The sequence below is a fragment of the Sphaerodactylus townsendi genome, linkage group LG16 (genome assembly GCF_021028975.2).
Source record: "Sphaerodactylus townsendi isolate TG3544 linkage group LG16, MPM_Stown_v2.3, whole genome shotgun sequence".
Classification (NCBI taxonomy): domain Eukaryota; kingdom Metazoa; phylum Chordata; class Lepidosauria; order Squamata; family Sphaerodactylidae; genus Sphaerodactylus; species Sphaerodactylus townsendi.
In genome coordinates, this window is record NC_059440.1 from 19,167,609 (window position 1) to 19,190,881 (window position 23,273).

General features: G+C 48.7%; 2 protein-coding genes across 3 annotated transcripts in view; one reads left to right on the forward strand and one right to left on the reverse strand.

Annotated features, from left to right (window-relative positions):
• SLC13A5 (solute carrier family 13 member 5) lies at window positions 1-17,701 on the reverse strand. The gene is made up of 12 exons (XM_048519548.1): window positions 17,565-17,701; window positions 14,275-14,403; window positions 13,024-13,160; window positions 10,510-10,724; window positions 9,567-9,735; window positions 9,351-9,473; window positions 8,529-8,741; window positions 7,578-7,699; window positions 6,537-6,655; window positions 3,696-3,857; window positions 2,198-2,335; window positions 1-1,137 (listed from the first exon to the last, which is right to left on the reverse strand). Exons 1-12 carry the CDS (start codon window positions 17,673-17,675, stop codon window positions 1,012-1,014), a joined length of 1,764 nt encoding a protein of 587 aa, XP_048375505.1. The 5' UTR covers window positions 17,676-17,701; the 3' UTR covers window positions 1-1,011.
• XAF1 (XIAP associated factor 1) overlaps window positions 17,442-23,273 on the forward strand; it is a 17,674-nt gene continuing 11,842 nt past the window's right edge. The window contains exon 1 of one of the 2 annotated variants that reach the window (XM_048519550.1): window positions 17,442-17,726. The gene's annotated coding sequence lies outside the window, so the exon portion shown is untranslated. Of the gene's footprint in view, window positions 17,727-21,529; window positions 21,558-23,273 lie in introns of those variants that run through there. The other variant, XM_048519551.1, reaches the window with a different exon arrangement.

The following is a 23,273-nucleotide window of genomic DNA, read 5'->3' on the forward strand; positions in this document are numbered from 1 at the left end:
CTACGTCTTACTTTTGGGGGATGCCTTATATTTTGCACTTCAGCAAAATCTCTACTACGTCTTATTTTCCGGGGATGTCTTATATTCGGGGAAACAGGGTAGTTCTGTTTCCCACAGTGGGTAACCAGAGGCCCCAGAAGAAAGCACACAGAGGCCAAAGTTGCTACCCCCACCAAGCAACTGGCATTCTACTTTTCTGCATTTACTCCCCCACCCAGGTACCCTTGGGATTATTTGCTCCCAAGATTTCTGGCTGCAGACCGCCTGTAAAGATTTAACTTTAACCTCTTTCGTGACTTTTCAATCCATTCCTGAAACCCGAGTCCCGTGTCCCGGGGAGTCTCCCAAACAGGCGTAGTCTGTCGGCTTCCCTACTATTACCTTTGAGTGCCCTTCACTTCCTATAGAACGGGCTCCTCTTGGAAGCCGGGTTATTGCGTTAGCCAACGTGACCCACATCTAGTGCAAAAGGAAACCAGGTCCCCTTGCCAAATATTTGTCCCTTGCATTTGCGGAACAGTCTTTCTTGGCAGGTTTTCCTGCCACGCCTTGCCTGCGATTAGTCCAGAACTCATCTGTGCAATGGTTAACGTGCCAGGCCAGATAAAAAAGTTAATCAGCTCCAGGACTGTACAGGCATTGTCTTAATGAGTTTGAGTTCTGTCAAATCAGTTACTGTGGTCCCTTTTTTTTTTTTTACACAGTCATTTCTTTCTCCAATGTTCTTCATGTTAAAAAAAAAAAGTCACCCGTATTCTTCTCCTGACTGGTTGGAAATATATGGTTGGGCTACTTCTGGTCCTAGAGATGTCAACATGTTTCCTCAGAGGTCTGTCTACACGCAGCAAATCTGGTTTAGGGACAGGTAGAATGAGCTCCTGTGGATTTGCCACGATGTGATACAAGTGCCCACCCCATAGGGTTGACTAAGGGCTTAAGAAAAGACTCAAGGCAATGAAGCAACGGGGCGAGAAGATCCTCTGTCTGGAGTCGTCCGGGCCTTGGCCTTCGTTACCCCCCTGTGGCGTTTGCCCAGGACGGAAATGTGTCCAGGTTGAACAGGGCACGGCCCCAGCTGTTAATGGCCAGAGTGACGCAAATGACTCCGATAATGTTCATCACAATTCCAGCTTTTGCCTGGGGGAAGAGAAAACAGACAATGTGACAGTTCTCTGGGTACCTGGCTGGAGCCCAAGTCACTGAGCAAACCTTTGCAAGAGGGGAGAATCAGCATGTCAGAATGCAACCACTGAAGAAAGAACACAAGTTGGCATTGGTGAGGAAATCCTTTCTCTGCTCTCCATCTTTTCTGAGAAGCTTTGAAAGACAGGATGAGCCTATTGAGCTGCCAGCTGCGCATGGTATGTCCTCCTGCCTGGCTGTGGGACCAGCTGGTGGTACCAAAGTCAGACCTCATATTCTTGCACGAAACAACGGCCATGGAGGCTCTCCCTGCTTGGGCTTAACCCACTTGTGCTTGGCTGCAGAGCTCTGGGCAAAGATAGACAGCTGAGACACTAAGCCCCATATTGCGCCCCTCGACTCTATTGGCTCCTTATAATCCCCTGGCTTCTGCCCCTGAACTCTCTGGTCTCTTCCCCCTCCAACCATCCATTTTATGCAAGTGCCTGCAGCCCCTCCTGTCTCTGGTGTAGGAGTGCGGAAACACATCTGGTTCACCAGATAAGCCTCTGCCACTCAGGTGGAGGAGTGGGGAATCAAACCTGGTCCTCCAGATTAGAATCCAGCTGCTCTTAACCACTACACCACGCTGGTAGTCCCCCTGTGGAACACCATGGGGTGTACACCATGGGGTGACATCACACCACACCCTTAAGTAGGCAGACTTTTGTTTACAGGGTGGTTTGCCATTGGCTTCCCCAGTTGTCTACATTTTATCCTCAGTAAGCTGGGTACTCATTTTACTGACCTCAAAAGGATGGAAGGAGGAGTCAACCTTGAGCCAGCTACCCTAAATCGACTTCTGTTGGGATTGAACTCAGGTCATGAGCAGAGCTTTGACTAAAATACCCCAGCTTACCCCTCTGCGCCACAGGGCTTCTTCTGCCACAGAAAATTTGTCTTTTACAAGTATTGCTCACTGGGTCAATCAGAGTGTGCTGCCCTAAGAATGACCGGTGGAAGGCAGTGCCCAGGATAAAAGGAAGGATTTTGCAACAGCAAACCACCGGCTTACCATGTCTGAGACGCGGAGGTGGCCGTATGAAAAGACAATGGCGTTTGGAGGGGTGGCCACGGGAAGCATGAAGGCAAAGGAAGAGCTGAGCGTGCAAGGGACCATGATGTAGAGGGGGTTGACTTCAATTGACTGAGACTGAAAGAGAGAGAAAGATGTTAAAACCCTCAATGCAGATTACATATTCTTCTCCATAAGTCTGACAATCCAATGTGTGTTGAGAGCTCCGTGCTGGAAACTTAATTCCAAAGCATATGTGGGCCAGATCTAGATCAGGACTATAGCATGGGGAAAAGGTGCTTGCAACTCCACCATGCCAGCCTCATGATCTGAAATGGTCCCATTAGAATACACACAGCCCAGAGGGCAAATACCATCTCCCAGAGGCTGTTTCGGGTCAGGAAAACAGCCCGGAAGAGAAGGCTAAAGTGCCCCCTTTGACCATATGCTACAGTCCCCATTTCAATCAGGCCTCCGCACACCCAGAGATTCAATTCCCAGTGGGGAACTCATAATGCGCATCTGAAAATGGACAACATGAGGGGAAATTTAACACTCAGACCCCTCCCACACATGCAGAATTGTTTGAAAGTGGATTTTGCTATTCTGCACAGTAAAATCCAGCTGCAAAATGGATTGAAAGTGCATTATTCTGCATGTTCAGAAGGGGCCATAGTTAGCGTCCTGGGATAGAAAGACATAGTGCAGAGTCTCTGAGAGCCAAAACTTGCTCATTCCCTCTGCAACTGCTCTTTTTTTGCTTTCAAAAAGCAAACCAGGTCTTGTCTGAAGTGCATCTGCAATTATTGGTAGAACAGAACACGGTCTACCTGTCACTTACAGAGATGAGATCAGGGCTGCAGCTGTAATCCAGAGGCTGAGGTTTTTTCCCAGAGCAATGAATTAGAATCAGGAAATAATTAATGATAATTGTGTGCTGTCAAGTCACGAGTGACTCATGGTGTTTCCCAGGACCATGGGGATTTGAAGGCAAGAGATGGGCAGAGGTGGTTTGCCTCTGCTTGCCACTGTGTGGCAATCCCGAACTCCCTTGGTGGTCTCCCATCCGAGTGTCAACCGTGGCTGACCCTGCTTCGCTTCCGAGGTCTGACAATATGGGGATAAGCTGGTTGTTTTGAGGATGAAATGCAAGAGGAGAGAGTCTCAAAAGCCACCACCCGGATGGAATTGCTGGAGCAGTTTGGCTGTTCATATTCTTTAGTTTCACAGTGGAAACTTAGAAAGCTCCTCACCCAATGAACTAGTCTCAGCATGCTTTAACAGCAGCCACTCCCATAAACGTTTTACGTCTCTTTGTTCACCTTCCCAGAATCCTCCCAAAACAGGTAGCGTCTCTTCCAAATTAACTGTACAGTCCTTTCGTATGAGGCAGTGCTTGTGGCCGCAACCATGAGGTGCCGTGGGGATAAAAGGCACTGCCAACCAACTCCCACCCCCTTCAGATTTTCATTGCAAAACATTGGTTTTGTTTGTTTACCAAAGTTGCAAAAACCGGCAGGAAGAGGGTTGCCGTGGCCACGTTGCTGGTGCATTCGGTGAAAACAGCAATGACGAGAGAGAGAATGATGGAAATGGCCCAGGCGGGGATTGTGTGTAGCGGAGTCATCTGGTTGCCCAACCATTTGGACAGCCCTGAGGCCTGGAGAGAAAGAAAGAGAATGAGATGCCACACTGCTAGAAGCAGCACAGGCTGTCTGAAGTCGCCGCCGCCGCCATGTCAGAAACTGGTGACTTGGCCTGTGCTTCCATGATCAGAGGGTGTCAGTCCACCTTTATCTCACACGGCATTCTCCCACCTGTCCTACACTCTCCTGTCTTCCTCCATTTTATTCTCGCAACAAGCCGTCTTTAGATGCCACCCTGGACTATATCATCCACACCATCGGCACAGGGGACAATTTTGCTTCTTCCCTTGAACTAAAAACAACTAAGCATCAACTTCAAGGATAACAGTCGACCCTACGTCAGTCCAGAGAGCCAGCGTGGTGTGTAGTGGTTAAGAACAGGTGGATTGTAATCTGGATAACCGGGTTTGATTCCTCCACTTGAGTGGCAGAGGCTTATCTGGTGAACCAGATGTGTTTCCGCACTCCTACATTCCTGCTGGGTGACCTTGGGCTAGTCACAGTTCTCTCAGAACTCTCTTTGCCCCACCTGCCTCACAAGGTGCCTGTTGTGGGGAGAGGAAGGGAAAGGAGCTTGTAAGCCACCTTGAGTCTCCTTACAGAAGAGATAGGCAGGGTATAAATCCAAAAAAACCCCCCAACAACCTCACTGTTAGGGCCTACAGGCCCAAGTGGTATAATGTAAATAAACGTGCTGAGTTTCTTCATACAAGGCTGCAATCAATTCTTGGAGAGACCTGGAGAATCTTTCAAAGTCTCCCTTTGCTTCCTATGTTATCATCTCACCTATCTTCCTGTTAGCCTACATTGTTCTTTCCCTTCCCAAGTTATCTGCACAACAACCCTACGAGGCAGGCAAATCCAAGAAGTAATGAATGGCCCTGGGTCAGCCAGCATGCTTTACGGCAGGAGGGATTTGTGCCTCCCAACTACTGCACAGGGCTCGCTTTACAGAGGGAGCAGAAACAAAGTGGGGGGGGGGGATACTACCTCTTGCTGTGCTCACAGGCATCTGATACTGGGCTGGATGGACCTTGGCCTGATCCAGCCGGGCTCTGCTTAATGGGTAATTTACAGAGGTTAAGAGTGTCCTGCATTTCCTAGGCTTCCTCTAGACCAGAACCTTTAACCCATTAACTACACACCTAGGGGTTGTGTTTTTTTAGGTTTAAAAGATCCCTTCCCAGCTCTGTACATCGGGCGCCATCTTTGCCAAAGGCCACAAGTAATAAGTGCTCCATTCTCAGGGCTTCCACACGTCATTCAACATTTTTTTTGTTGCTGTTGGAAGGGTGGGCAAAGCCTGAACGAAGGCAATTTTTGCCCAGCGAGATAATATTTACATAAGAAAAACTACCACTCGAGACAGCCAAGTTTGCGAAGCTCAAAGGGCACAATCCGGCAGCATGACGTCCTCCTGCAGTTCCCACACAGCTCCCATTCATTCCAGAGGTGCTTGTACAGGACATCCATTTGCTGGATTGCACCCTTCCCATTTGGGCCATTCCTGAAGATGACTGCAAGGCGCCCACCGCAGCTCCCTTCTCCAAATCAGCAAGCATCCCCCACCCTGATTTGAAGCACACCGGGCTGTCTGTCTGCCACTTGCTCTGCGTTCCACTGGTGCCAAGCAGCCTTTTGCGAGGGGGCCGCCCGGCACAAAATCCTCTTTGTCTGAGCTCAGTCTTTCTTTGCTCAAGCAAAAGGGCTTTTGGAAGCACAGGACGTGTCTGTCGGAGGATGCTTGGGGCTGTCCCGGCCGAACGGCTGGTCGCTGCGTTTTTGAACTCCCAATTTAAAAGCCTCCCTAGATCAATGGCACCGAATAATCCGTCTCGGGGCGCGGCCACAATATCTGGGGGAGGAGATTTCCTAACGAGTTCAAACTGGGTCAAGCTCTCCTTGTCCTGATGCCATCGGAATACAAACTGCAGCCGCTCGCATTTCGAGCACAAGCACCTTGGTTTCGAGCCAAGTGGCAGCATGGGGGGGGGGGGGCACTTTCCCAAAAGCCAGCAATGCCACACACGGGCAGCACTGAATGAATCACTCCTCGGAGCTGCCAAGGCTGGAAAAACTAAAGGGGTGTCTTGCACTACAATAACTTTGCAGAGTCCTCTTGATCATTTACCCCTGACTCTTTCCCAGACAGGGAACAGGCACCCCCTCGGATGTTTTGGGTTAGGTTCAGCGTGGAAATCTGGCTTCACATCTCAAGAGTTATGCGTCCTTCCAGGACTATTACAGTGAAGAAGAAGAGAAAAAGAGTTTGGATTTATACCCCCCCCCCTTTTCTCTCCTGTAAGAAGACTCAAAGGGGCTGACAATCTCTTTTCCCTTCCCACCACCCCCCACAACAAACACCCTGTCAGGTGGGTGGGACTGAGAGAGCTCCAAAGAACTGTGACTAGCTGGCATGTGTTGGAGTGCACAAGCTAATCTGGCTCACCAGATAAGCCTCCACAGCTCCAGTGGGGAATCAAACCCAGTTCTCCAGCTTAGAGTGCACCTGCTCTTAACCATGACACCACGCTGACTCTCTGTGAAAGTGGCCGCATCCAGTTCAGAGATGAACCAAAGCCAGGATGCACGGATGCTTGGTTCCAAAGCAAATCTGGCCTTTCTCAAGATTATACAAAGTCACTATTTCTGAACTGTTATCCGAGGGAAAGGGTTGCGCCACAAAAACGTACTTCGCTCCCGTGGGCCAGGGCAAAGCCTCCCCCCAGTAGTAGCACGATGCTCCAGGGCATCTTCTCCTGGACCGTCTTCCAGTCCAACAGTGGGGGTGGGAGAAACGGCTCCTTCAAAGCTGCAAAGAAAAGTCAGAGGTTACTGGTTGAATCTGTAGCCATTCGAAGAGAATCGCAGAAGATCCGAGAGCGAGTTCTATATTTTCAGAAGAAGTGCTTAAGAAAGGTTCACTTCTGATATACGTTTTTCAGCATGAAAGGAACCGGCAAAGTTTAAGTATACAAGGAGTGAAGTTGCTGTCGCTAACGTATTAGAAATACAGGAAGAATTCATTAACTATCCTCGAGGGGGAAAAATAGGTCAGAAACAATGGAGTCATCCTTGGTGGTAGAAGTGTTAAAAGTTATTCTTTAGTAGTAGTTTAATAGAAGTTGGGGGCATTTCTCAACTCTTTTTTCCTGAGTTTGTAAAATAAGAGCAACCATACTATGTATTTTTCCTTTTTTTTTGGATATCTGTAACCAATCGATTGCGACAACACCGATATGTATATATTTTTTATTTCAAAAAAACTGCTTTTAAAAAAATTTAAAAGAAAGGTTTGTAAGAGAGAGAATGGCTAACGAGGAGCTGTAGAAGATCTTCCAGGTAGCCATGCTGGTTCACAGAAAATTGCAAAATCCCAAATCTCTGTCATAGCTTTTATTGACCAACCAAGAGTCTCTCACAAGCAGTTGCCCTAGAATGAAATGAATGTCAACAGGGATGGAACCTAGGATGTGTACAAAGGCATTATTATTGACTATCCCCACACAGGTACTCTTCTAGTCTTTCAGCTACATAGAAGACCACTGGGGTGAAATTTGGTCCAAAATGGTCCAAAACTCAACCCTTTGAGAGTTGCTTCCCTCCTGATATTCCTCAGTTTAACCCCTGAAAGCTCCATCTGCTGAAAGTAGAAATGGATAATTTCTTATGAAGACCAGCCTGGAATACTCAACGTCTACTGTAACTGACTGCAGAAATCTCCATGCCATTACCTTCCTCTGCTTCTTCTAGATCACAGCTTCTTTGACTGCCAGAACCACATCTGGGCTTGGTGGAAGGAACAATAAACAGCAGCAAGGCAACAAAGATAGCCACTGTGGCATCTGTCACGTACCTGGAATAGGTTGGGGTGGGGGGGTTGACAAAAGAAAAGAGGAAACTGTGTTTTGTTCTGCTCCACAGCCAGAAGAGAAATGAGCTGGTTCAAATGGAAGGGCCAAGTGTACTGAAGCCTTTGTGCCAGCATGGTGTAGTGGTTAAGAGCAGGTGCACTGTAATCTGTAACTGACATCCCTTCAAATATCTGTAACTGACATCCCTTCAAATATCTGTAATCTGTAATTGACATCCCTTCAAATATCTAAACATGGCTAGCATGTCACCTCTTAACCTTCTCTTCACCAAACTAAACATACCCAGCTCCCTAAGTCTCTCCTCATAGGGCAGTGGTGGCGAACCTTTGGCGCTCCAGATGTTATGGACTACAATTCCCATCAGCCCCTTCCAGCATAGCCAATTGGCCATGTTGGCAGGGGCTGGTGGGAATTGTAGTCCACAACATCTGGAGTGCCAAAGGTTCACCACCACGGTCATAGGGCATGGATTCCACACCTTTTACCATTCGGGTTGCCCTCCTCTGGACCCATTCCAGCTTGTCAATATCTCCTCTGACTTGCTAACTGCTACACTGTACCATCCAGCCATTCCAGCTGCTTGGGCCAGAGTCAGTCACTGCTGACACATGCTGTGCTTCGGGTCATCTGCTTTTATCCAGCTGCTCTGCAGACTGCACTGGGCTTGTGGCAAGCAATTTGCCCATGGTAGTCACCAAGAACGCAAAAGCCACAATGTTTAGGTGACCCAGGCAGGGATCTGCATTGTCCCAGCATGAACCTGGTGGTTGCCTGACTCAGACAGGAGAAGCAGCTGCAAAACCCACTCACTCGTGATCTTTATTGAAGGCGACAGTGGCCCAGCCGGGGATGAAGCCGGGGTCTCTTGTAAACCAGAGGATGACCAGCAGTGTGAAAAGCAGGAGCAGGTTGTACTCTGCAAAGGAGATGGGGCCTAGCTTGCCATATTCAGCTTTCAGCACATTGAAAGCAGACTTCTCTTTCTCGGTCCTTTGGGTTCCACAGCCCCAAGTCTTCTTGAAACTGGAAAGAGAAGAGACAAAATGATTGGTCAGTAGCTGCTTGCTGTGGAGGTGACCAGCCAGAGGACTTGAACATTGAGCAACCAAGGTTGGAGAAGGTCTTTGGAGGACAGAGGATGAGCTTGATAGGAAGAAGGAGGAGGATTTGGATTTATATCCCCCCTTTCTCTCCTGTAAGGGGCTGACAATCTCCTTTCCCTTCCCGCCCACACAACAAACACTCAGACTGGCAGCAGCTCTCCATTGTCTCAAGCAAAGGTCTTTCTAACCTCCCATCTGGCCTTTTCATAGGACATGCCGGGAATTGATCCTGGAACCTTTGGCATGCCAAGCAGATGCTCTACCACTGAGCCACAGCCCCTCCCACAACCAGACCGATCAAAAATGTCCCTACATCCAGACTTTGTACCATCGGTGGCTGTTCACTCAATTACCCTTCCTTCTCTTCTGATAAATTTGCATCATGGAAATCAGCTTACTTAGAACGATTTGGGGACTTTGTATGATCAAAATTCCAAGCACGGGCATGGCTTTGTTCGCACTAGTAGCAATATTGGCAAAGTAAGAATGTATAAAATGCTTTCTTAAAAAATTAATGGCGAAATCTTACTTGAATCCCATGAAGGAAAACTGGAGCCAAAACCAAGCCAATACCAGCATCAGGATCATGTTGGGAAAAGCAAACCCAAACCAAGAGGCGAAGTTCAAGATGTCGCCGTTGTCGGGAAACAATCTGGTAATAACAATAACAAGGAAGGTTTATGTGGTAAGCTGGACAGCAAGGTCATTTCCAGATCCCATGGGGGAATTGTCAGAGGGAGCTTACTGGTTCATCTGGCCTTTCAGAACCAGATTTGGCCCAGTCCCGGTCAGAGTCGCTGTCCCACCAATGCTCGCGGCGTAGCAGACACAGAGCGTCATCCCTTTGTTGATTAGTTTCCTGGTTCGTTCATCCTTCTCTTTGGTATGGCCGGGAAGGTAGCCATTGCCTATGACTGAGAAACAAAATATTGCTGGGCCTCTTGAAAATTTTTACAGCATGTACGCAGTGGTGGGATTCAGCTGGTTTGCACCACTTCGGCAGAACTGGTTGTTAAAATGGCGCTTGTAAACAATGAGTTGTTAAATCATTTGAATCTCACCACCAGAACCAGTTGTTAAATTATTTGAATCCCACCACTGCTTGTACGTACATAAAACAAGACAAGATGTGCATTTGCAGGATTGCAAGAGAGCTGTTTACCACGCAGCCCAATTGCAGTGGCCTTAGATGGGAACACAGGATAGGAAACAGGATAGGATTGCTCTGTGACTCTGTAACAAGACTTGTGTGTGTGGTGCTGTCAAGGCATTTCCGACTCACGGCGCCCCTGTCAATCAATGTCCTCCCAAATGTCCTATCATTAACAGCTTTGCTCAGGTCTTGCAAACCATGCCTTCCTCTATAGAGTCAATCCATCTCATAAACAAGACTGACTCTTCTCAAAAGGTGCAGAAAGACTTCTCCAGACCCTTCCTTCTCTAAGTGAGAACCAAAAGGTTTAAATTGGATTCAACTGAATGGCGGCACTCAGATTGTATTTGCACCATTTTTTGTCTTTTTCTTCCGACTTCTTTGGCTCTCCTTGTTCTAGTCTCAAGTTGAGTGGTTTTCCCCAAGAGCATCATTTGGGTGAATCCTCAACAAGTTTTGGAATTGTCCTTTTTTTAAGGGGTGGGAGGAGGAACCACCTAATCTGTTCTCAGGGGAGGGAGGGGACTTCGTTTACCTTGCATGGGTGACATTGCCTCTGTGGTTTTATTTTCCTGTTCACTGATGGTGTTGGCATGTCCACCGTTGGACTCCGAGAACACTACGTCCTGCTCGGAGCTGTTCATCTGGTCTAGGACCGCCTGAACGATAGGAACCATCATTGCCGTGGTGGCCGTGTTGCTGATCCACATAGACAGGAAAGCCGTGACCCCCATGAAGCCCAGCATCAACCTGGAAGGGGAACACACAGACGCTGTGAGAAAGCTGATGGTGGTGGGGAAATGCCATCAAGTTGCAGCCGACTTATGGCTACCCCAAAGGATTTTCAAAGCAAGACATGAGCAGAGGAGGTATGGCATCACCTGCCTCTGTGTAGCAACCCTGGACTCCCTTGGCCGTCTCCCATCCAAATGCTAACCAGGGCAGACCCTGCTTAGCTTCCAACACGATCAGACTTCTCTGGGCCATCCAGGTCTAGACATGAGAAAGCTGGAAGACCAAAATATTCACCTGTTCTAAATGAGATGTCTCTCTCTAAAAGACCATGTATGCTTGCTTTGTTTGTTTTTAAAATCTTCTTTTAGATCACAAATACATGGTTGAGCAGGCTTTTGTTGACTTCTTAGCAAGGGTGGTCTTTAGGTTTCTTTCCCCACTGGACTAGGGAAGAAAAAGCAAGCTGAGTGGAAAAGAGAGGGTTGCGTGCAATGGATTTCCTCCAAGAGGTGCAGGGGCTTGGGTGGGAAAGGGCACAGCTGCTGATTTTTGAACACACATAAGAACATAAGAACAAGCCAGCTGGATCAGACCAGAGTCCATCTAGTCCAGCTCTCTGCTACTCGCAGTGGCCCACCAGGTGCCTTTGGGAGCTCACATGCAGGAGGTGAAAGCAATGGCCTTCTGCGGCTGTTGCTCCCGAGCACCTGGACTGTTAAGGCATTTGCAATCTCAGATCAAAGAGGATCAAGATTGGTAGCCATAAATCGACTTCTCCTCCATAAATCTGTCCAAGCCCACATGGTGGCAGAGTAGACTATGACCCAGTTTTGCCAGCTTCTATGTGGGACCTGGAGTTCTGATATTTCCACTGATCTCCGGAATACAGAAGTCAGCTTTCCTGGAGAACATGATAGATTCTGATGACAAACTCCATGGTTTCCCTCAAAAAATCTAGGTGAAATCCCTCTCCAAATTTCCCTCTCCACAGCCCCACCCCCAACAAGTCCTCAGGTTTTGGACTGACATGTTCTGAGGAGAATACAATGTCAAATGTTAATAGAGGAAAGTATCTCTCAGAGCATGTAAGAAATGCATGTTGTAGCATGTGACTGGCCTTCTTTCAGACAGATCATTAGCCCCAGACTCAGTATTGCTGGGAAGCAGGTTCCCCCCCCCCCCCTTCTTCACAGCACCATGATGCGTTTGTGCACCTTTTAAGCTTTACTGGGCTTTTCTTGGATCTTTTCCAAATCTGCTTGGCTGTGAAGTTTTGGGAAAGGTCACAGCAAAGTCTCGAGGCCTGCCATCTAGGTGGGAAAGTCCAGACTGCCTTTGTCCCATTTACATGTAATACAGTGTGGTGTAGTGGTTAACAGCAGGTGGATTCTAATCTGGAGAACAGGGTTTGATTCCCCACTGCTCCCCCTGAGTGGCAAAGGCTTATCTGGCGAACCAGATGTGTTTCCGCATTCCTACATCCCTGCTGGGTGATCTTGGGCTAGTCACAGTTCTTCAGAACTCTCTCAGCCCCAGCTTCCTCACAAGATGTCTGTTGTGGGGGGAGGAAGGGAAAGGAGCTTGTAAGCCACCTTGAGTCTCCTTACAGGAGAGAAAGGTAGGGTATAAATCCAAACTCTCTGTTTCGACATTTTCCTTTTCTTGCTGCACGATGCTGACATTCCTCAAGGGACGTCTATGAAGATTCTTTTTATTGTTAACTGAGAGAGATATACAATGGCAAATCTTAGGTCAATTATTATTATTTTTAAATCCATGAAAAAGCCCCGCCCTGCTGAGGGGAACAGAATGGCCAGCGTGGCGTAGTGGTTAACAGTGGTGGACTCTAATCTAGAGAACCAGGTTTGACTCTCCACTCCTCCACATGAGTGGCAGACTCTTATCTGGTGAACTGGATTGGTTCCCCCACTCTTCCACAAGAAGCCTGCTGGGTGACCTTGGGCTAGTCACAGTTCTCGCAGAACTCTCTCAGCACCACCTGCCTCACAAGGTGCCTGTTGTAAGGAGAGGGATTGTAAGCCGCTTTGAGACTCCTTACAGGAGACAAAGGCGGAGTATAAATCCAAACTTTTCTTCTACCACAGAGACTGAGGCAGGGAAAATGGCGGCCATCTTCCAAATGAAAGTGTCGCTCTGTGGAATGCCCCTCTCTCCCATTCTGAATGGCCGTAACCATCCGAGACATGACAGATGGGTCGGTCTGGGCCAGCAGGCTTGGGTCGAAAATTAAGCACAAGCCCATCTTAGACGGGAGGGATCCTGGCCCAACTGAAGGGGGAAGAGAGTCTCTTACAGAGCAGGTTTCACACCGACAGTCAGCAGCACCCTCAGCGCAATCCGTTTGTGAAGGTTCCAGTGCTCCACCGCCACGGCCATGATCAGGCCCCCAACAAAAAGCATGTTTGTGTCCTTCAGGTACTGCATACACACCTGTGAAGGGAGGAAGGTGAGGTTAGCATCTGAGGGGGTTTGTTCTGCTTAGGACTGGCAACTCTGGGTTGGGGAGTTCTTAGAGATCTGGGAGAGGAGGGTGGGTTTTTATCTATCTATCTATCTATCTATCTATCTATCTATCTATCTATCTATCTATCTATCTATCTATCTATCTATCTATCTATCTATCTATCTATCTATCTATCTATCTATCTATCTATCTATCTATCTATCTATCTATCTATCTATCTATCTATCTATCTATCTATCTATCTATCTATCTATTAGATTTATATACCGCCCTCCCCCTGAGGGCTCAGGGCGGTTCACAACAGGTTAAAACAAACATTAAACATAATTTAAATGTCAATTACATAAAAACAGAACCCATTTAAAAATGTGGATGGCGTCTGGCTACCCCCCTCCCCCCCCCCTTGTGCCCACGGGAGGCCAGATGACATGGTAGATGTAATTTTTAACCAGGCTGGCCAAACGCCTGGCGGAACAGGTCTGTCTTACAGGCCCTGCGGAAACTCTGTAAGTCCTGCAGGGCCCTGATCTCCCTAGGGAGTCTGTTCCACCAGGTAGGGGCCAGGGCTGAAAAGGCCCTGCCCCTCGTCGAGGCCAGCCTGATCATTTTTGGGCCAGGGATCATGAGCAGGTCCTCCTCCGAGGAGCGGAGGGGCCTACTGGGGCAATATGGAGAGAGTTTGGGGACAGGGAGGGCCACGACTGCCTTTAATGCCATAATATACTCTTCAGAGCAGTCATTTTCTCTAGAGGAACTGATCTGTTTGAGTTGGAGATAATTTGTAACTCCGGGATATCTCCCACCTGGAAGCTGTCAAGCCAGGCTGCTACTAAGCCACTTGGGATTGTGGGGATGTACCCCTCTCTGCCTCCCTTTTGAATTTTGGATCCCATCCCATCATGGACCCCATCAACAGTTCCTTCTGCCCCACTCTCTCCAACACCCTCCCAGGCTTACTTCTGGGTGCTGTTCACGTGGCCTCAACAGGACTGTTGTTTTCAACAGAGACAAAAGAAGATAAGAATGTGACAGGGACTCGGGACCAGCTCCAGAGTAAATCCCACTGCCCTCGTTCCTTACCTTTTGGGATTCCAGGATGCCAAACAATGGAAACAAGACAGCGGGCAGCAGAGCCGTGACTGCCAAAGGCAGCACCTCTGTGCACCAATAGGCGGCCATGATAATGATTATGTAGCCACATCGGGCCTCCTGCCAGACAAAAGAGAGGCGGGGAAACAGACAGGCATTTAGTCAGTGTAGGGTTAGAGCTCGAGTACTAGGCCAGCATCTTTTGGATCCATGTTCAAGTTCTCATACGTGCTTCAGACTTTGTTGGGAGACGTTTTGCAGTCACATACTCTCAGCCTAGCCCACCTCGCAGGGGTGTTGTGAGAATAAAATTAGTATGAACACTCTGTGTACAAGAATGTCCCTCTTTGCATTTGTGAAGTACTGCATACTGGCCCCTTCCACACATGCAGAATAATCCACTTTCACAATTGTTTGAAATCTGGATTTTGCTATTCCACACAGCAAAATCCAGTTACAAAGTGCACTGAAAGTGGACTGAAAGTGCATTATTTTGCATGTGCGGAAGAGGCCACTAAGTCACACCTCTGACTGAGTGCAATCAGAACGTATCTCCGCTTGACCACAGTTAAAGCTCCCATAACCTGGACTTCTTGGAAGGTGGCATAAACACACCTGATTAAACCAGGACAGTTCAATAGCCTTTAATTTGTCAAGTCAATTTTCTTGCGGGTAGACACCGCCAATTAACTGGAGGTAAAGGGTGCGTCGGGGCTCTTTGGTATAAACGCTTTTTAATTGGCTGGTGCCCAAAATCATTATTTTTCAGGCCTCGCTGTACTGAAACCAGAGGGATCTCGCCCTCTTCCATCATCACTTTCTCCAAGAACAATCGAGTCACTTTTACAAAAGCAATAGTACTAATGCTGACCTGCTGGCCGGAATGCAGTATTTACAGAGAGGTATTTCTTTTGGATGCTCAGAGTCAGCAGAAAAAGATTACTCGCAAGCAACTCAGTGGGTTTACTAGTCTCGGGAAACTTCCTCGGATGGAGAAACTCTGCTGGAACATTGCGACACCTTTTTATATCTTTACCCAGGCAGTAGAATTTAAGCAAAGGTCTCTGAATGCCTAACCAAATCTTTAATCCATTCTCCTGTCCAAGTAATTAAATACCATTTTGTTATAATTTCTAACTGTCCACCCTCTAACTGATTAAAACTCCATCAAAATCGTAATTCCTTCTTTCCTGGCACTTGACTGGAGTTTGGTTGTTCAGAGTACCATTTGCTTGGATTCTTTGAATCATAGAGTTGGAAGAGACCCCAAAGGCCATCAAGTCCAACCCCCTGCAATGCAGGACCATACAAGCAAAGCACTCCTGACAGATGGCCATCCAGCCTCTCTTTAAAAACCTCCAAAGGAGACTCCACCACACTCTGAGGCAGTGCATTTCACTGTCGAACAGCCTTTCCTATCAGGAAGTTGTTCCTGATGTTTAGGTGGAATCTCTTTGCTTTCACCTTGAACCCATTTCTCCTGGTCCTAGTCTCTGGAGCAGCAGAAAACAAGCTTGCTCCCTCACCAACATGACATCCCTTCAAATATCTAAACATGGCTATCGTGTCACCTCTTCACCTTCTCTTCACCAAACTAAACATCCCCAGCTCCCTAAGTCTCTCCTCACAGGGCATGGCTTCCAGACCTTTGAACGTTTCGGTTGCCCTCTAGACCCGTTCCAGCTTGTCAATATCCTTCCTGAATTGCGCTGCCCAGAACTGCACACAATATTCCAGGTGAGGTGTTGTGTATCCAGGGGTAACCATCACTGCTTTAACTGTGGCAAGAGGCTTTCAGAAGAAGCAAATAGGCTGTAGGGAACACACTGCTAGTCACAGTGGTACCCACAGGCACTGGATTGGGAATTGCCAGTCTAGAACTTTCCAGTGCAATTCAAGACTGTATGTCGGGTCTCTGGATGTCAACTAAAGAGATTTATTTCTTTATTCATTTATACTCTCCTTTTCTGCCCAAAGGGAACCCCAAGTGGCTCGCATTCTGTTTCCGACTCCTTCAGTTTGTCCTCACAGCAATCCTGTGAGGAAGGCTATACTGACAGTGTGAGTGAGTGGCCCAAGGTTACCCAGGAAGTTTCCATGGCAGAGTGGGGATTCAAACCTGGGCCTCCCAGATCCTAGTCTGATGTTCTCACCGCTATACCACACTGTCTCTCTATGATATCGGATATGGTATCAGAATTAGTGAAGTGTCCAGGTTTTGATGAGTTTTGGTTGCATCAAAAAATGTACGATTTTGAGCATTTGGCACGGGGGTATCATTAGATCTGCTAAGGCCTTCCCCTAAAAACGATTGCATTTGATCCAATCAGTGATCCTGCCGTGTTAAACTGTCCCCTCCAGCGGCATTTTACGGATCCAACCACTCTGTTCCAGCTGCTGTGTAACCAGCATTTGTTACCCCTGGTGACATTTTCCTAACACTAGTTCACAACCGGGGAATTTGCCCTCATTCACCGGACGCTGTAATTTAAGGTTAACTTTTACTGCACTGACACAAACACAGATGACACAATATTTGAGCTTCGCTTAACTTTCTCTTTCAACATCCCATTAATGACAGGTTGGGCTCCCCCCACCCCCTTCCCCTTGTTCTAGACAGACACACTTTCTTGCTGTGAAGTATTTAAATGCCCCAGGCAAAGACAAGGCGGGGGCGGGGGCGGGGGCGGGGGCGGGGGCGGGGGCGTGAGCCCAGGCCAAAACCCAGGGACCTAACCAGGGTGGAGATCTATCTACTTCATCACAGGCCACCCACATGCCTCTTGAAAAAACCCCCAGCGGGACTCCAGGACATATGCTGTCCTTTCATCCCCCTATAAGCCCAGGAGGTAGACTGCTGATATATATGGAGGTTCGATTTAGCTCCTGCTGCCTTTGACAGACCCGGTCAGGAACAGCAGGCATCTCCCTCTGTTAACTGCGACTTGTTAGTTCTTTATACTCAGGGGAAAGAAAAGGATTTGAACCGAGCCGGGGAACCTATAGCAGTGCCCTGGTTCTTTTCCCTGGTGCTGAAAGCTGAACCGGTGCGGCGTGCGGGGACGCCCCCTTCCTCCTCTCCCCCCACCCTTCCCTGGGTAAGGCTGGCATCATCCTTCCCCGCCCCCCTTGGGGAAGAAGCAGGCTGCTCCAAGCTGCTGGCTCCCGACGGGCACCTCGGCTGGCAGCTGGCGCTCCGTTGGGGCTCCGCGCTGTGCCCACTAGGCAGGGAAGCCCAGAGCGGAGGGGAGGCGTCGGGGTTCGCCGACGCTGGGACCTACCGGCGTGGGCACCAGCAGCGGGAGTGGCATGAAGGCCAGGGGGGTGCCCACCAGGATGAGCAAGTCTTTGCAGCGGAGCAGCGGGCGCAGCACCAGCGACATGCGAGCCATGGCCACGGCGGGAGGCGGCCCGGACGGGGCGGACGGCGGGCTGGCACAGAGGTAGGAAGGCCGGGAAGCTTTTAAAGAGGGCCGCCTTAGCGCCAGCCCCGGCTCCGGCCCCTCCCCGTTGGGCGCAGCGCCGGCCTCTCTCCTCCTCCCGGCGTCCCGGGGAAGGCCCCCCCCCCCCGCATCCCGTTGCCGATCCCGGCGCTCCTGGGGGCCGCTGCGCGCGTGCAGAGTGTCCTTCTTCACTCCGCCCTAAGTTTGAGTGGACCTCCGACCCCCTGCCTCAGAGACTTGCACACGGAGTAATGGATTCAAGGGCAGGGAAAGAGATTCCACCTACACATTAGGAAGAACTTTCTGACTGTCAGGGCTGTTTGACAGTGGCATTCACTGCCTCTGAGTGTGGTAAAGTCTCCTTCTTTGGAGGCTTTTAAACAGAGGCTAGATGGACATATGTCGGGAGTGCTTTGGTTGTGTGTTCCTGCATGGCAGGGGATTGGGCTTGATGACCCTTGTGGTCTCTTCCAACTCTATGATTCTATGATGAGGGAGGGTTTGCCTGTTCATGCCTAGAATGGCATCAGCTCTCCGTTTGGCTAAGTGCCTGCCTGGCAGGGTAGTACAGTAAAGGACTGGCTGCTTCTCTTTTGCACTGCCTGTGTTGGCTTTGGGACCCCAGGGGAACTTGCCAGACCAGAGCATGGGGGTCTGGCCAGTTGCTGTGGGCGTCATCTTACATTTTGAAGAAGAGTTTGCATTTAGACTCCACTCATCTCAACCTTAAAAGAGGATCCCAGCAGCTTGCAAACTCCTTCCCCTCCCCACAACAAACACCTTGCAGGTGGGGCTGAGAAAGTTTGGAGAGAACTGTCAGTAGCTCAAGATCACCCAGCAGGCTTCATATGCAGGAGTGGGGGAACAAACTTGGTTCGCCACATCACAACCCGCTGCTCACGTGGAGGAGCAGGGAATCAAACCTGGTTCTCCGGATTAGAGTCCACTGCTCTTAACCACTATGCCACACTACTTTGCTTATACGGGGGCTTTTGTGTTCAGGTCGTGGCCTTTGACCCCCAATGGCACAATCTCACTCAGCGGTTCTCGGAACGTGTCACTCCACACTTGGCAGGAGGCTATTGGAAATCAGAGGCATTTCTGAAATCTCCCAACAAATACCTCATACATTCTATTAGAAGGGCAGGTCCGAACACTCACAGACCGAATTTCAGTGGCAAAATAAATACCTGTGCGCTTCAACAAGAAAGGCATGTGGCATATGAGAAGCCATAAGAACATAAGAAAGAGCCTTGCTGGATCAGATCAGAGTCCATCAAGTCCAGCACTCTGCTACTTGCAGTGGCCCACCAGGTGCCTTTGGGAGCTCACCTGCAAGATGGGAAAGCAAGGGCCTTCTGCTGCTCCAGAGCACCTGGTCTGCTCAGGCATTTGCAATCTCAGATCAAGGAGGATCAAGATTGGTAGCCATAGATCGACTTCTCCATAAATCTGTCCAAGCCCCTTTTAATGACTGCAGACCGTCGCCAAGGAGGGTAGAACATCATTAACACGGTCTTATGAATGGAAGATGACAGAAATACAAAATATGCCTTTGGAACCCCAAATCAAGGCCCAATGAAGCGGGGAGGTGCTCTTCCTGAAGCTCACTGTGTGGGGAAGAGCAGTCCAGACTGTCAATCATGACACATCCGACTTGGGACATTTTAGAAATAAAATACCGTAGTTTTCCCTTCCCATGATTCATATGTATGACGGGCACATTGCATGCAGGACCTGTGTTACGACTTTTCACTGGACCCAGAGAAAAGATGTTGGCCTCTTGCCGGGAACTGGTTTTGCGCAAACCCTGAGAAGTGCAATCGCATGTTTGCCTGGACATCTGTCAAGAGGCAAATTCATTGCTGCCTACAGGAGCTCACATACAACAAGAATAAGTTTGTCTCTTTTAGATAAGCGCCTCCTTGTGCAATCAACTTATAGCAATAGCCTTCGGGAAAGTCCCTGCCTCAAATTTCACACCAGCCGTGAACTACCTTAGGGAAGGCAGTTTCCTCCACCACCAAAATACAAGGATAATCATTCTGACTGCAAGATCATTTGTGAGACCTGCTGAGAAAACGCACATGTGTGTGCAAAGAGCTGTCAAGTCACATTTGACTTGGGTTTTCAATGCGAGAGATTGTTTGCCAATTGCCTGCCTCTGCAAAGCGACTCTGGACTTCCTTGGTGACCTCCCATCCATGTACTAGCCAGGACTGACCCTGCCTAGCTTCCAAGATCTGGCTAGCCCAGGCAATCCAAGACAGGGCAAAAGACATACAGCGTGGAGTAGTGGTTAAGAGCGGTGTACTCTAATCTGGGTTTGATTCCCACTTCAGGGAAGTCCTGGAGGGACAAAATCAAGGCAAGTGTCGAGTTAGTGGCTTAAGACAGTGTTATTCTGAAATGAGGTCAAGGAAAATTACTGGAGGGTTGTTCAGGGACTACCAGGCGTTGTGACAGCATGTGTAAGATAGGCCTAGGACAGTGTTGAAAATATTACACATCTTGGCTGGAGGCCCCCTAGATTTTGAAACCCTGGGCTTCCGCCTGCCAAGCCTATAGGTAAATCTGGCACTGATTGTGGGGAGGGGAAGGGAAGGAGTTTATAAGCTGCTTCGAGACTCTTTAAAGTAGAGAAAAGTGGGGTATAAATCCAAACACTTCTTCTCTAGTTCTCTGCTTGGGAATGTATATATTTATTTTTCAATGCCGGAGCACTGAAGCATGTGATCTCCCGATCTGAAACGGCACAGTCCTTTCTCTGGCATTTGGAAATCCACTCTAACTCATCTCCATTACCTGCCTGTGTGCAGCAAGCCAGGCTCATCCTGCTTTGCTTCTGAGATCAGATGAGACTGGGCCAGCCCAAGCCATCCAAGCCAGGGCAGCAGGAGGCTTTGAACCGCCAAAAACGTGCCGGTGGACTGCACGGGACCCAAACCTTTCGTGGCTTGTCCTGAATAGAAACGCTGCCAATCCCCAGGCTGTTAAAAGGACACCTCCCTTCCCCGTACAGCACAAAGAGAGGCTGTCACCCAGCCCCCTGGATTGTAGCCAGCATGAGAGATGATCTTCCCTGATAGGCAGGGAGGCTGTTCAGGCGATGCCCAAACGTTCAAGGTGAGACCGCCTGTTGTTGGAGCAACGGCTTGCCCTCATGCGCTGGGAAACGGTGTTTTCTTTATGAGGGAGTTGTCACCCAGACAGGTGTTAAGTGGCTACCAGAAAAACTGGCTCACCCACATCGCTGGGGAGACTCCGTGAGTCTGCTCTCAAACTCTCTTTCCCCCACCCAGGGGGCAAGGGATTTGTGGCTAGTGTGTGTTTGTGTATCAAGGTACAACCTGTCCATTTCTGGCCCTACTGCCTGGGAGAACAGGAAACCTTATCGGAACAATGGGGACATTAGCCTGCGAAGAAGCTGACTATTTCATTTATGTATTTACTTCATTTATACCCAGTTTTTCTCCTCACTGGAGATTTAGGTTGTCAGTGTCCAGGTGGTAACTGGTGAGTTCCTGGAAACCTTCTGGCACGCATAGAAAATTAGCCTCAGTAAGGGCTGACTGAATTATTTTTATTCACTGCATTTATACCCCATTTTCTCCTCAGTGGGGACTCTCCGCAATGCCAGTCTCCAAAATTATAACTGATTTCCAGACAACAGAGTTCCCTCTGGAGAAAATGGCCGCTTTGAAGAAGAAGAGTTTGGATTTATATCCCACCTTTCTCTCTTGTAAGGAGACTCAAAGTGGCTGACAAGCTCCTTTCCCTTCCGCTCCCCACAACAGACACCTTGTGAGGATGAGAGAGTCCCGAAGAACTGTGAGTAGCCCAAGGTCACCCAGCAGGAATGCAGGAGTGCAGAAACACATCTGGTTCACTAGATAAGCCTCCGCCACTCAGGTTGAGGAGTGGGGAATCAAACCCGGTTTTCCAGATTAAATCCACCTGCTGTTAACCACTACACCTATGGCATTATATCCCATTGAGGTCCCCCTCCCCAAACCCTGGCCTCCCTAGGCCTTTACCCCCAAATCTTCAGGAATTTCCCATCCCAGAGCTGGCAACCCTGCTGGGAACTCAAAGTGGCTCACATGCTTCTCCTCTCCTCCATGGGATCCTCACAACTCTGTGAAGTAGGTTTGGCTGAGAATGTGTGAAAGGCCCGAAGTCACCCAGCAAGTTTCCACGGCCGAGTGGGGATTTGAATCTGGGGCCCCTTCCAATAATGCACTTTCAACCCACTTTTGCAATTGTTTGCCAGTGAATTTTGCAATTCTGCACAGTAAAATCCAGCTGCAAAGTGCATTGAAAGTGGATTGAAAGTGCATTATTCTGCATGTCAGTCAGTCAAGTATTTATTGTTTGAGCCATTGGCTATAACAATACAGAGATACATGCAGTTAAAACAATACCTTAGTTAAGACAATAATTTAAATTAAAACAATAATTTAGTTTTACATTAAAATATAAATTATTAGTGTTCGCAATCTCTAAATTAAAATGCCCCATCAAGTACGTCAGATGTTTTTGCAGCTTCTTCAGCTAGTCTAAGTTAATCTCCAGTACTTTGGAACATCAGTTCAAACAGCGCTTTAAATGCTTTGCTCGCAATTTCCTAGCCGCCAGGGCAAATTATTCTGCATGTGCGGAAAGGACCTTGGTCTCTCAGATCTTCGTCTGGCACCTGAACCACACTATATCATGTCGCTGCCATCAGGTGCCTTCCCATAACTAAGCTACAGATCATTTTCATAGTCACTTAGACACCTCCAACTGCTGAGATTCTGCTTCCCGTCTTGCTATGATGATGTGGAAAGGAATCAACCAGCTCTGGTCAGTTTGCAAACCTTGAACCCGCCCCCCAGCCCCAGTTCAGAAGAGTTTTCTTAAGGGTCAAACCAGCCTTAGTCAGAAAGGAAGGTGAGCCAGGCAGGGAGGGACTTTTCAGCAACTCAAGGGAAAAAACGGTGGGGTGTGGTAGCGCCTGAGCAGAATGTCCCTGTAGAATGTTCTCAGAGTTTCTTTGGAGAAGGCGCAATTGTGTTGGCCTGCTGAGCTGCGACAGAGCCAGGGGTGATACTGGACCACCTGCGAGGAACACCAAGAGGATCTTGGAGTGCTCCCAGACCAGAGGGGAGAGAGTATTTTGGAGCACGTGCTTTTATCCTAAGTAGGCAATTTAGTTGGGAGAATCAACTGGAGACAGAAGGTGAGAGGGTAACTGAGATTTATGTCCCATGTGTACCTGGGTAAAAGCTCTTAAACAAGCAGGCGGTTGTATAAGTAAAATATGGTCTCATTGAAGACTAAAAACAGCAAAACAAGAAATATATTTTCAGCCAAGAACGTAACTCACACAAAGCATAAAAGAGCTGGCTAGGAGAAAAGGCAGGGGCGTACCGCTCAGGGGGACATCGGTGTCAAATGTCCCCGGGCTGCAGCCATTTAGTCACGTGGGGGGTGGAAAATCGTGCCCACACCCCTCCTCCTTCCTCCCGGGTCCATACACTGACTTCAAGCCCTGGAGCAAAAAAA

What these genes read in the sequence shown, in the direction of transcription:
- SLC13A5 (XM_048519548.1), bottom strand. Translation starts at nt 17,675, where the DNA reads ATGGCTCGCATGTCGCTGGTGCTGCGCCCGCTGCTCCGCTGCAAAGAC. An exon ending in GCATCCTGGAATCCCAAAAG is followed by an intron (nt 13,161 to 14,274) that starts GTAAGGAACGAG and finishes CTCCCTTCACAG; the next exon opens with GTGTGTATGCAGTACCTGAA. An exon ending in CCCTGGCCCACGGGAGCGAA is followed by an intron (nt 3,858 to 6,536) that starts GTACGTTTTTGT and finishes CTTTCTCTCCAG; the next exon opens with GCCTCAGGGCTGTCCAAATG.